The sequence below is a fragment of the Palaemon carinicauda genome, chromosome 4, assembly GCF_036898095.1.
Source record: "Palaemon carinicauda isolate YSFRI2023 chromosome 4, ASM3689809v2, whole genome shotgun sequence".
In the NCBI taxonomy this organism is placed as follows: Eukaryota; Metazoa; Arthropoda; class Malacostraca; order Decapoda; family Palaemonidae; genus Palaemon; species Palaemon carinicauda.
This window is the reverse complement of record NC_090728.1, coordinates 82,688,867-82,701,872: the sequence shown is the minus strand read 5'-3', so window position 1 is coordinate 82,701,872 and position 13,006 is coordinate 82,688,867. Positions and strand designations below refer to the sequence as shown.

General features: G+C 36.0%; 1 protein-coding gene across 5 annotated transcripts in view; it reads left to right on the top strand.

The window, feature by feature from the left end:
* LOC137640035 (dnaJ homolog subfamily C member 28) overlaps positions 1-10,393 on the top strand; it is a 379,044-nt gene extending 368,651 nt beyond the window's left edge. For 4 of the 5 annotated variants that reach the window (XM_068372404.1, XM_068372406.1, XM_068372403.1 and 1 more), the window contains exon 8: positions 10,062-10,393. In XM_068372404.1, coding sequence (XP_068228505.1) covers positions 10,062-10,322 — 261 coding nt within the window. In that variant the 3' untranslated portion in view covers positions 10,323-10,393. The remainder of the gene's footprint in view (positions 1-10,061) is intronic. The other variant, XR_011044297.1, reaches the window with a different exon arrangement.
* The last annotated feature ends 2,613 nt before the right edge of the window (positions 10,394-13,006 follow it).

Here is a 13,006-nt window from a genome sequence, read left to right as displayed (position 1 = left end):
CTCCGCCCCTCCTCCTCCTTATGCACTCCCTGGGAAGACGCACTACCACTCGCTGGTAGGTGGACATCCCCTACTGCTCACTGGGGGAGCATCTAGCTCCCCTCCCCCACACTCTGGGGCAAAGATGGCAGGCTGACTCCTTGGCACTCCCGTCCCCAGTCCTTGCGGTCTGACGGACGGCCCAAGGGACCGTTGGTGCCCTTCCCGCGTTGTCTTCCCCTTCCTGCGTCGTCTTCCCCTCCCTCTCGTTGGTACAGGGGAAACATGATTTCTTCTGCCAACGCCGTTTTCCTTTTAAACAGCTTTCAGATGGTGGTTTGTGGCCTGACATCCATAACACTACCGCTGGTCATCGTAGGGGCATAGAGCCCGTAGGTGGCCCCTTCTGTTAGTACCACCCCATAGTTCCAACAACCGCCAGTTGCCACATCCTACCTCTCAGACCTCTACCTCTTCGAGGTTCTCTTCTACAAGCGCCTCATCCTTGGTAGGCTGCCTCGATGGTTGTGTATCTGCTATCATGTGCGTTGAGAAACCGTTCACCGAGTACCAGGCATACACGAGCTACAGAATTCATTTCTCCCCTCTCTCAGTCATCGCCACTCGACGTCGAACTTCTCGTGTTAACCATTGTCACTATTATCTTTTGTTTCCACTTTTTCAAAAGTCTCACGTCGGCTAAAATCACTTAGCACAGACGTTAATCGTTAATATTATTATTATTACTACCCCACAACACCTGACACCATTTAATATGACCCGATCTAGGTCGTATTAAGGGGGGGGTTCACACTTCACATCTGGGGGAAACAAAGATAGAGAAAATCCATTCTATAGTTAACACAATTTGAGAGGGAAGGTCATGCACAAATAATAGCCGAGTTGTTGATTCAACACATTCTGTATTATCTTAAGTTTACAAGGGCTGCCCTTAATTATAATTACGTTACATTACTAAGAAAAACCCTCAGAAAAATGGTACTTGTTGGCACTCATGCTGGCACCCGTGACCTGAACGTAGGTCTAAACACTCAAGCCTCCCAACTCTAACTGACAAACCTATGGGCAAGTTCAAGCGCCCACCACGGCCTTTCTATGCCTGATCGATGATTGGCTGTTTTGACCCGAAAGTCTTATGAGAACCAATAGGGAGAGATTTTGGGGATGCTAACTTTTAACGAACATTTTTGAGTGCCCAAGCCACGCCGATAACGACATTTTTCCATAGCCATATCGTAACCGTCTTCTCTAACAAAGAAGGAAAATCTGTTGGCGCTCACTCCTCCCACTCAGTAACAACCTGACTGTGATTAGCTCATATATATATATATATATATATATATATATATACATATATACTTAATGATAAAGAGCTAGTGCCTCGTCATATATATATATATATATATATATATATATATATATATATATATATATATATATATATATATATATACACGCATATACTTAATGATAAAGAGCTAGTGCCTGGCCATATATATATAATATATATATATATATATATATATATATATATATATATATATATATATATATATATATGACCAGGCACTAACTTTTTATCATTAAGAAGAGATATATACATTATTTTTCCTGTCATGCTCAGGGAGGAGTAATCTTACTCCGGTGAGGGGGTATCCTGAAAGGTACACTCTGAAATGGCCAAACCAGCGGTTTGTAGTTAGGGAAGGGGGGTGGGGTGGAAGGGTTGAATCTGTGTGCATGTGTGTACATATCTGTCTAAATATTTTGACGGCTTGGGTGCTCTAGTATAGAAATAAATGAAAATGTTATATTTGTTTTTCATTATAACACAATGTTATTTTCTCTCCTTGTAGAAAGCTTTATTCCACTGCCAAATACAATACAAAAGATCAAAATATTGTTTTTTTTTTTTCACAGAAACATCGTCATCTTCAAGCACTGAATAATATATATACACATTTAGTACCTTCTGTAATCTCTCATCCTTGTTTCCCACTCTTTCTAATATACAACAGTAATCAGAAGCTTATTTCATTTCTTACAGCACACTTTACCCTTAAACTTTGACAAAGTTCTGTCTCTTTAATTTTCACTTCCATCAAAATCTACCTTTCTATATACTTTTAACTATTGACTGAGGTTTGTTAATCTCATTATCACTGCCATTAGTTCAACATTCCTGCAAAAGTAGGCAGAATTATGGGAACAGATAAGGGGAAGACAAAAAAAAAAATATTTTACAAAACATACATCTAAAAAATAATAAATTATACAATATAACTGACTTTTTTTAATGTTTGCCTGGAGCTTAAGGCATAAGTAAAGAATTTATTATGGTTCCCTTCAGTTTGAATGATGGAGAATTAAATGACAGTGTGGGATTTTTTAGTCTCAGATGCCATCTCTGAATAGGATAACGTTTGAACTTCAATGGTTTTATGAAAAAGATACATTGGTTACCCTCCAAATCCTTATAAACAGGACCTGGGGTTACATCTTTTTTAAAATGTAGCCTACCTATTGGTCTAATGCAGTCGTGAGACATGGAGTTTGATACAATAGTATTTGTTTAGGAAGTTTCTTAGATGTGTAGGTAAAGGATAAGGCCTCCCTTTTAAAACCCCTTCCTTCAGCTGAACGCTTACGACCTATCATAAGATCCTAGGAAATGTGTGTGTGTTACCCAACCAGGAGCACATGACTGATATTACAATGGGAGAATTTAAGCTCCTGGTGATAAATGTAGAGTGTACCTTTGTCCTGAGATAAGGGAGGAGAGATTGATCATTAAGGTTATTCACATCAGTACCAGTCTGTGACACTACTTGATCAATTCCATCTCTCAACATATTTAACATCTGGATCGTTAGTAATGTTATACAAATAAACACTGAATACTTATTGTATTAGAGAGTTACGCTAGTATCTTTTCCACTGTTTTCTGCCGATGCCAATGTAGATTGATTGATTGATTTGGAGTTTTCTGGCATCAAAACATCGAATGTCATTGACATAAATATCGTTTGTTATAAATAAAGAATAAAAGGGTATTCAATTTAAAATCATAAAAGCAAATCTGTTATGAAATTTAAATAGCTTTCAGAAGGTCTGCGTCTGAAATAAATCTGAAAACATATCTAGCATAGTACAACACATCCTGTCCAAGAATCTTGGCAAGGATGAACCTGCCATCCTCAGCTCGAACCTCAACCGGATATCTATTTTTGAAAGTGCTAAAAGCGGGGCATTCAGTCAACAAATGCTTCACTGTCAGAGGTACCAAACAGTCGTCACAATATGGCTGATGTTGGGCAGACATCAGAAACTTGTGTATCAACCGAGTGTGATCAATGCACAGATGATAAAGAGTAGTCTCTCACTTTCAGGATATCATGTTATACCTCCCTGTAGATACTGTATAACATCCGTTATTTCTCTGATCTTATTTCTATCTAAATTATCCTGATGCTTTTGCCAAATATTATGAAACAAACAATTCTTAATACTTGTTAAAAAATCTTTACAGAGGATAGGATACTTCTTTGTAGCAACTTAGCTGCAGTATTCTTTGCTAGTAAATATGCCTCATCATTTCCAGACACATCTACGTGTGCTGAAACCGGGCAAAATTGAACTGTTATACCTCTTACCCTAATAATAAAGAGCCACTCTGAAATCTTTGAAAGTAAAGGATTACTGGAATTAAAAACTTCTAAAGCTTGTAGGACACTTCTTACATCACTAAAAATTTTAAAAATTGCCCTCCTCTATTAACGATATTTTTTCAATAGCAGTTAGTATGTCATATAGTTTGTCAGTAAATACAGTATAGAAGTGCATCTTTACAGTTAAAATCACTGCCATATAATCCAAATCCCATGCCAGTCAATAAAATATTTAAAAGAAAGATATCTAAGGTAATTTACATGGAGAAGCTGGTGATATCTTGAATGAAAGCACTTTATTTGTAGATATATCAAGACTGTTTATGAATGGTTTTACTCAAAACCCATAAGGTTAAGAAGATTTTGAGTGCAACTCAAAATATGTCGAATGCCTTACAAGGTTTACAGTTTGGATAACTAACAAATCAGGAATTCTTTGCAACCTAAACCAATAACAAACGATATAAGATCTTCGGTAAAGCTCTAAAGGTATTTCTTCACCGACAAGAAGGATTGGCGGTGCTTACAATATCAAAAGGAGAGATATAAGAATCCAGGCAACCATCTTGCTTTTAAGCCTTGCAAATTGTAGGTGCCTATAAGATTGGCTATAAACTTTATCAAGAACAAAACCAAAAATCAATTAGGTAGGTTGGAAATGTACAGTGCTGTTTGTATGGGTTGACCATTTGCAAGGCAAAGTTGATATTGATTTCAAGGCTCTGCGAGAAGGACTCATTTCTGGTAGATACCATGTACCACTAGACACTACTGAAAAGGGCATTTAAACCAATGGTTACTGCACAAGGAGATAGGTTAGGGTAGTGATTCCCAAACTTTTTCAGGCTGACACCTTGGCTTCCAGGAAGGTCTATGCTCCCCCTCCCCCTTGATACGCACATGCAAGCATGTTATTTTTTATTTGCTTGAAATTGAAAACATTAGTATTAAGCACAAAAAAGTACTTTAAAAATATTTATTAATTTGATAAACCATTCACAATATTGTTAATGGGATGGGTGTGCATAGTTAAGGGATTTTAGTTTCTCGACATCAGGCTGGAACTCACTAACGTTTGGTAATTTTGAGTGGGTTTCTTTTCTTGGAAAGAATCAAAATAACTGCAGTGAAGTTCCTTTCTACAAAATACGTTGTTGGAAAGGTGGCAATGAAATACATCATCATTTATTACACAATACTGGATAGAAATCAAGAGATTTTTCTTTACCAAAAATCTTCATATGATTTCTGGAACTCAGATGTGACAATACTTTTCGAACACTGATACAAACATAGCATTAGGCATGTATATCTTGTGTTTACCATATTTTGTTTACCTGATTTTTTTACCATATATTATCATATTTCACCTGCAGGGGGTAAGAAAGGTCTATAACCCTTTAGAGAAAATGGTATACCATGGTACAGAGGCAATGGCACTACCCAAGACTAAAGAACAATGTATTGATTTTGGAGTGTCCTTCTCATAGAAAAGTGGCTTACCATAGCTAAAGAGTCTTCTGCCCTTACCAAGAGGAAAATAGCCACTTAACAATTACAGTGCAGTAGTTAACCCCTTGAACGAAGAAGAATTGTTTGGTAATCATAGTGTTGTCAGGTGTATGAGAACAGAGGAGAATGTGGAAAGAATAGGCCAGAATATTCGGATACGTGTCGGTCAAGTAAAAATTAGCGGTAATCAGAGAGACGGATCCAATGTAGCACTGTCTGCCCAGTCAAAGGACCCAATAACTCTCTAGCAGTAGTATCTCAACAGGGGCTGGTACCCTGGACAACTTACTACCTAACACACATGTAGGTGAAGAACATGTTCAGGATCAGTACATTCCAAGCATAAGAGAAGATAATATAACCTCCATTGCCAAGGTCGATGGTAACCTGCTACTGAACATTCTTTATGTCAACAATGATTTTATAGCAGCTGAAGCAAGTTATCATAAAACTTGTCATGATTTGTACATCAGCAAAGCCAACCTTATATTATCTGTATTCCATGAAAGTGGACAAGAAACTTATGCAGTTCAAAGAATTAAGTGATCAGATTACAATGGGGCTGCAACAGATACAAGGCCAAGCATCGGCAACAGGGAGTGATGGGTGAAAGTTACATTGGTCAATGGCTGGAACTGAAACTAAAAAAAAAAATTCTTTGGAGGTGACATTGTCTTCCACCAGCCTCATGAGCGAACTAAATCAAAGTTCCTGTATGCGAGTTTCATATCCATTATTATTATTATTATTATTATTATTATTATTATTATTATGACTCGCTAAGCTACAACTCTAGTTGGAAAAGCAAGATGCTATAAACCCAAAGGCTCCAACAGGGAAAAATAGCCCAGTGAGGAAAAGAAATAAGGAAATAAATAAACGATATAGGATGTAATGAAAAATTAAAATAAAATCCTTAACTCTGCTTATCAATCCAATTCAGCAATCAGTGAATGTCCTCCAATTGTGGCAGCTGTGCATAATGGTGATCCAGTAAGGTTGTTGTACCAGACCGCCAAGGTGATCAAGTCTGAGATCAATGACTGCCGAGGCATATCACTAAGGCCGCCCAACATCTCAGAGTTATTAGTGACCAAATATAAGTCATTGATACCAGAGATACTCTATTGGCTACTAAGGTGGATTATCCCAAGTTCATACAAGAAGACGAGAGTAATTTGTCATTGCCTGAATGTAGCAGCTCATCAGGTGAAAGACGTGTTGTGATGATAGCACAGGACATGATGCACTGTGCATCCCATTCCTGCACAAACATGCCCAAATATGTTGCTCTGGGCCTTGCAATCCACTACATGACACATTCAAAATTACTAATCACCATCCTGAACAGAATGGGTCAGTGTTTCTTATGAAAATATAAAGGTAATGGATATAAGTCTTGCCCAAACATGCTGCCCGGGGCTTTGCAATCCACCATATGATATTCAAAATTGCTATCACCATCCTGAATAGAATGGGTCACTATGTTTCTTATGAAAATTTACAGGTAATGGATACAAGTCTCATCAAAGAGATTCTAGACAAGAGTTGTTGTTCCATTAAACATTTGCCCAGGCATTTTCATCCAAGTTGCAGGGGAAAATAAGGTCTTCAATAAAGAGACACTTAATGGAAAGCTAACAACACACGGTATTAGTATAGTCCTCTACCAATGAGGGAAGTTTGGTCCAGCACCCATGAGAACAGTGTATGCTGACCATACAAAAAGGACCCAGTCACTCAAGTCAACAGGGATGGGTCAATCCATGAGAGAGTACAGTGCATATGGAAAGCACCCTCCTGTTGCCAGTTTTTGAGAACAGGTAGAAAGAGTGGTTCAAATGTATTAAAATCTTCATTCAGTTGTTTGTCAGGTAGACTATGCTTAGGCTTATGTCAGAATAACTATGGTGAAGCTGTTTGAAGTAGATCTGTTTCCCAAAAAGAAGCAGAAAGAACTTATTTTGGGTGCATTCAATGCAGTGGTTAACCCCCATGTGCCCATTGGTTACTGCCCAATGATAAATGGTTTCCAACTGAATTCAGAACTGTACACTGTCGTGAAAAAATGTGCAGTCCATGATGGCAATCTATGTGAAGCCAAAAGAGATACAGTAATGACTTAAAGAAGAGTTTGAAGATACCATTTTATGCATGGAAGGTTTTCATATTGCACTTACCTGCCTAGGGAAGAAGTATAAGATGTTCATGATCAAGGATCTTCCTATAGAATCTTGCATTAATGGTTCTTCTATAACCACAGCCTTTCTGAAGGGGAACTCTTACAACCATGAAGATATTCATGCAGATATTCAGAAGCTGCCAAGGGTCATAACATCAGGGATGGCGACAGATCCCTTTTCCCTGGATAAGGACGAGGATGGTGTCTCGCCATTTGTCAACATTACAACTGGAGTTATGATGCCATCAGATACGGCCTTAAGCTTACCGAATTCCTATGACACTAATACTACTCAGATGATGGAATTTGTTGAACAGAGACTGAATACCAATAAAGTTAATTGCCTCTCTAGCACAGAAGAAAACAGTGAAAATAGCTGACAAAAAGGTGCTAACTGTTGATGCTGGCCATGATCTCTTTGGTCTCCTTGTCCTTGCAGCAAGATCATAAGATATTATCTTGAAGGATGTCCTCAGTTACGAATTTACAACAGTACCATTCTTCCTTGCACATCCTGATGGTAGTCTAAGGAAGATAAAAAAAAGTGTACCCCGTTGAACAGAGAGAAAGGGTTACAAATCCACCCAAATCTGCCATTAGCAACCAGTGGGAAGCATTCCGCACACTTTGATGCAATGGCAGTGATACAGATAGCAAAGTTTGAATGTGGAGTGACCTACGGTGAAATGGCTTCTAAATATTACAACCAGTTTACTGCACTGCTTGGTCAAAATGGATGCCAGCATGTCAATGTTGTGTTTGACCAATATCTTCAATCTTTGTGGGTGTCTCTGTTACCTAATACCCACAAAGACGGTGAGCTGATTGTATATCTCAGCAATAAGGTTGGGCGATACTTCCTCGTCTTCATCGTTTGTCTCTGAGTTTTCCTCTTCCTCATTTTCCTGTCCTGAAGGAGAATCCATGGGAATATAGTTGATATCTCGGTTTGTCTACCCTTTGAAAAGGGGGGTAGCTACGGGAGCACGTAGACTCATTTTAGTTTTGGATTTACTAGCACCTACATTAACTCCAGAAACATTGTGAGACGAGCTAGTGACCGAGTTTGCAAGCAAACGATAAACACTATCATATGAAACATGATGAAGATAATCCATTTTGGTTGAAAATTAGTTCACCTCTGTAAAGTTTTAAGGGAATCCTACGATATCCTACTCCATCCACATAAGTAATATGAGACTGATGAAAAGCACGTACTTCAGTGAGTGGGGGCATATTAGGATCAAGACAACCAAGCAGGTTTTCTGTCTCACAATCTAGTTGTCTGATAAAGTGACCAGGATTGTGATTTTGTTAGTGATTATCAGCAGAAGGAAGTAAAATATGTAAAGATTTTTAGGATCTGTGTGAGTCTTTTGAATCTGTGGAGTGTAACATACTTTCAGAACTCTTACTGAATGAAATACTTCAGTATTGATATTAGAATGAACTGGGAGGGTTGGGTTATGTTTGACAACGGTTGTGAAGTATCTGAATGACAATGACTGAGGGAGATTTCACTGGACTTCGAAAGTTCAACAAGGGAAGCAAGTGATTTGAAGAGCTTGTGAAGTTCATGACTGTCAAAAGATGGCAGAACTTGTGTGTTGTCTAAAGTTGTAAGCATGTTAATATCATTGTCATCCCAGCTATAATCAACTAGCCTAGTCTTCTCTGGCTTCTCCCCTGAACTAAAATCGTTTCCTTTTGCACTTAGAACTGATAACTTGATTGGCAACTGTTAAACATACTTTAACATGAGTGGTACCAAGAGAGAAATGCACTGTTCACAGTGATTATTTAAATCACAATATTGCCCCTTACATCCTTACATAATACACAAAAGGAATGCAAATCATGATCTTCCAGAAATAATTCCTGTGCACATTCCTGGCAATAATTGCTAACTAAATCAGGGAAAGATATATTAAAGAGAAATATATAAATAATCTAGAGACCATACTATTGTGGCCGGTTGACGGAGATACCTGAAGACAAAGGTTACCCGACGTGGCAACCCCGGGCTTCTTACAAATAGAAGGTTCCATTCTTTTATTAAGGGATATGTTTTTATTGAAGTGAAAGAAAATGGGCAAAATTTTAAAATTTTAAACATTTTACAGGTAAGTATCAATTAAACTGGATTTCTGAAGAAGAAGCAATAGGGGAGATTCTTATAAATAAATCTGAAAGGTTATTGTCTTTTAAATCATAAGTCTATGAATTGTGAGGGGACTTTCCTTTGGCTTTGGGAGATTGGATAGTAATTCTTGTCTTTGGAAGCCTGTTTTATTTTTATTTTTTGGCTGGGTATAAGGTAATTTAGGTGTCGTATTTATCAAATTACTATTACCAATTGGTCATCCATGAATTAAGGGAATCCACGGATAAGGAGGTTGGACTGTATCATTAAACTACAAACATTGACCTTATATAGATCTCACAGCTTGATCACCTAAGCAAGTTCCTTGATTTTGAGGAACTACCTTATCTTTTCTAGCTTGGTTGGACCTTTACAATTTCATTGCATATTATCAATTAATGCTTCTTATTCTTGTTTCTTCCAAGGTTGTATATACAACATCATTTTTAATCCATTTTATGGTGCACCTTGCATAAGGCTGTACACAATACTAAAGATTTTTTTAAAATTATCCTGCAGAAAATGATGAAGAATTTTTCTTTCTTTTTTTTTACAGGTGAAGTGGCAGAAATCACTGGAACAACTTCAAGAACTTATAAGTGAGATGAATAAAAGAATTAATAAATATAATTTAATTGTACCATCATTAAGTAAGCAGTTGGTTCACTTTCCTTTGAAAATAGAATCAGAAAAGGCACTTAAAGAAGGACTGTCAAAGGATGAGTTGCCAGAACCAGAAGAAATAGATAAAAATGTTCCTGTAAAAGAACGCTTTAGTTTTAGAAAGATATTTACCTCACTTGGTTTTGGTAGGTAGCATTTTCTTATTGTAAAGATTAGGTGTGTGTGGTATTATTCTTTGCATAAAGTAACTTTGCAGATGTTGTAGAAATTTATATATATATATATATATATGTATATATATATATATATATATATATATATATATATATGTATATATATATATATATATATATATATATATATATATATATATATATATATATATATGTATATATATATATATATATATATATATATATATATATATATATATATATATATATATATGAGTACATTACTTTAACCAAACCACGTAGGGCTGATTAAAGTTCGTTGGATGGGCTATGGAAAGTATTTTAAGATTCATAGATGGAATAATGTTAACCAGTTTCATCAACTTAACATCTTTCTTTGTACCGTATATATTGTATATAAATTTTAACAATGGCAGATGAATGGTTTTGTGGCACTAAAAAAGCAATGAATACTGATAGGAGAATGGTCTTGTGGAACACTGCGAAAGTCAATTAATTTGGAATTTAATCATTATAGCAGATGAAGTAACAAAGTAAGCTATTGTTATAGGATAAACTTTATTATTCTTTTGCTGTAATGTCATACCTATTTCTTTAATTGGACAGTGCAATTTTTTTTATACCATATACAGTATGAATAGGCTATTGTTAGAGGACAAAGATCTACATTCCCTGTGAGTCATCTGTTGGGGTCAACAAGGTGATATTGACAATAAATGTTTGGAATGTGCTGATTGTTCCAAGACGTTTATGGCAGATTAAGTTAATTAGAGTCGAAAATAAATCCTGATGATGATGTAATCCATAAAAGAAAAGATGACAGTAGCTCATGGGAAAACCCTTTTTTTGTACTATGGATGGTGTTAGTGGTCAAACAAGTGAAAAATCAGTTGTCAGGGTGAATTTTAAAGGGCTGCTACTTTTATGGAAATGTTTTCCAGTTTTATTCAATCTACTGTTTTTTGTTCCAGTCCAAATGTCACATTAAACAATCTCGCATCTCTCTTTTCTCCTGTTCCAAATATGAGTGTAGATCTCAGTCTAACCTTATTCAAATAAAGTATGTTTTAGTAATAATTCAACTATAATTGATCCTTTTGTGGCACAATCTAAGCACAATGGAAAATTTAATCCTTCATCACACTCTTTGAATCCTACTGTTTCCCTCACACTGCAGACAAAGGGATGGGTTACATGGTTTCAGAATCTTCTATTACATCAGCAACGGAGTAAAAATCTGCTTCATGTCAAACATGATCAGAATCAGTCATAGAATAAGGGATCAGGACAGAAGATGCATAACCCCCCCCCCCCCCCATACACACATTTTACTGACATGTCGTCTGAACTGGCAGGACTGCCCAACACTGAAATTGCTCACATACTATTCAGTTCTGCCATCCGTCTAACCTCAGTTGACACCCAGCCAGCACCATGGCAACATCTCTTCCTCTCCAACATGAGGAGACTGTGCTTTTCTGCCTAGTCAGGGTATTGATGTGCAAGAAAAAAAATGGTGTAAACAATGGTTCTATGGCAAGAGGACCTGGTCCACTAAATTCTAGCATATAATGAAGCAGTACTAACATGAGTAACTGTAACCTTTAATATATATTTATATTTACATCATATCTATCTATCTATCTATCTATCTAGGCCTATATATATATATATATATATATATATATATATATATATATATATATATATGCATGAGTGTATTTATTTATGTTTATACAGATGGTTCTTTTGCATGGCAACAGGACATGATTCACTAAATTCTAGCATATAATGAAGTAGTATGAACATGAGGAGTATGTATGATAGTTATATATATATATATATATATATATATATATATATATATATATATATATATATATATATATACTCCTAATATCTGGATTCTCTCTACCTCGGGATCAGAAACCCAAGGGGAAATCAGCTCAATGATAATAGCTTCTGGTCGGTCAGGGAATTGAACCTGGGCCCAATAAACTAATAAAGTAAGGTTGCATTGACTTAATGACTCAGCCCTAAAGTTTTGGCTGAGTCATTAAGTCCTTGGAACCTCAGTTTATTGAGCCCAGGTTCGATTCTCTGGCTGACCAGATGCTATTATCTTTGAAGTGATTCCCTCTTGGGTCTCTGATCCTGAGGTAGATAAAATCCAGATATTAGGAGGGGTATAATATATATATATATATATATATATATATATATATATATATATATATATATATATATATATATATATATATATATATATATATATATATATACATACTGTATATATATATATTATAGATATATATATATATATATATATATATATATATATATATATATATTCTTACGAAGCTGGTCTAGTGTAGAGTAAATACCATAGTTTATTCATGATTTCATCTATTATTCATCTATTTCACTTGTGTATTGAAGAGATGAAAAGCCAGCTTTTAAGATAAGGTCCCCTCGTGTAGATGTTTGTATATTATGTAATTTACGTAAGACCTTCAAAGTTAATTTCATTTTATTCTTTATTCAAGTTAGTACATGTAAATTTACGTTATTTTTGAGAATTAAATTTTCATTTCACTTATTTTTGTTACGAAGTCTTACGTAATCTGTTTGAGAGTGTTATGTGACCATATGAAATGTGAAGAAGGGCTTATGTTATGTTCTT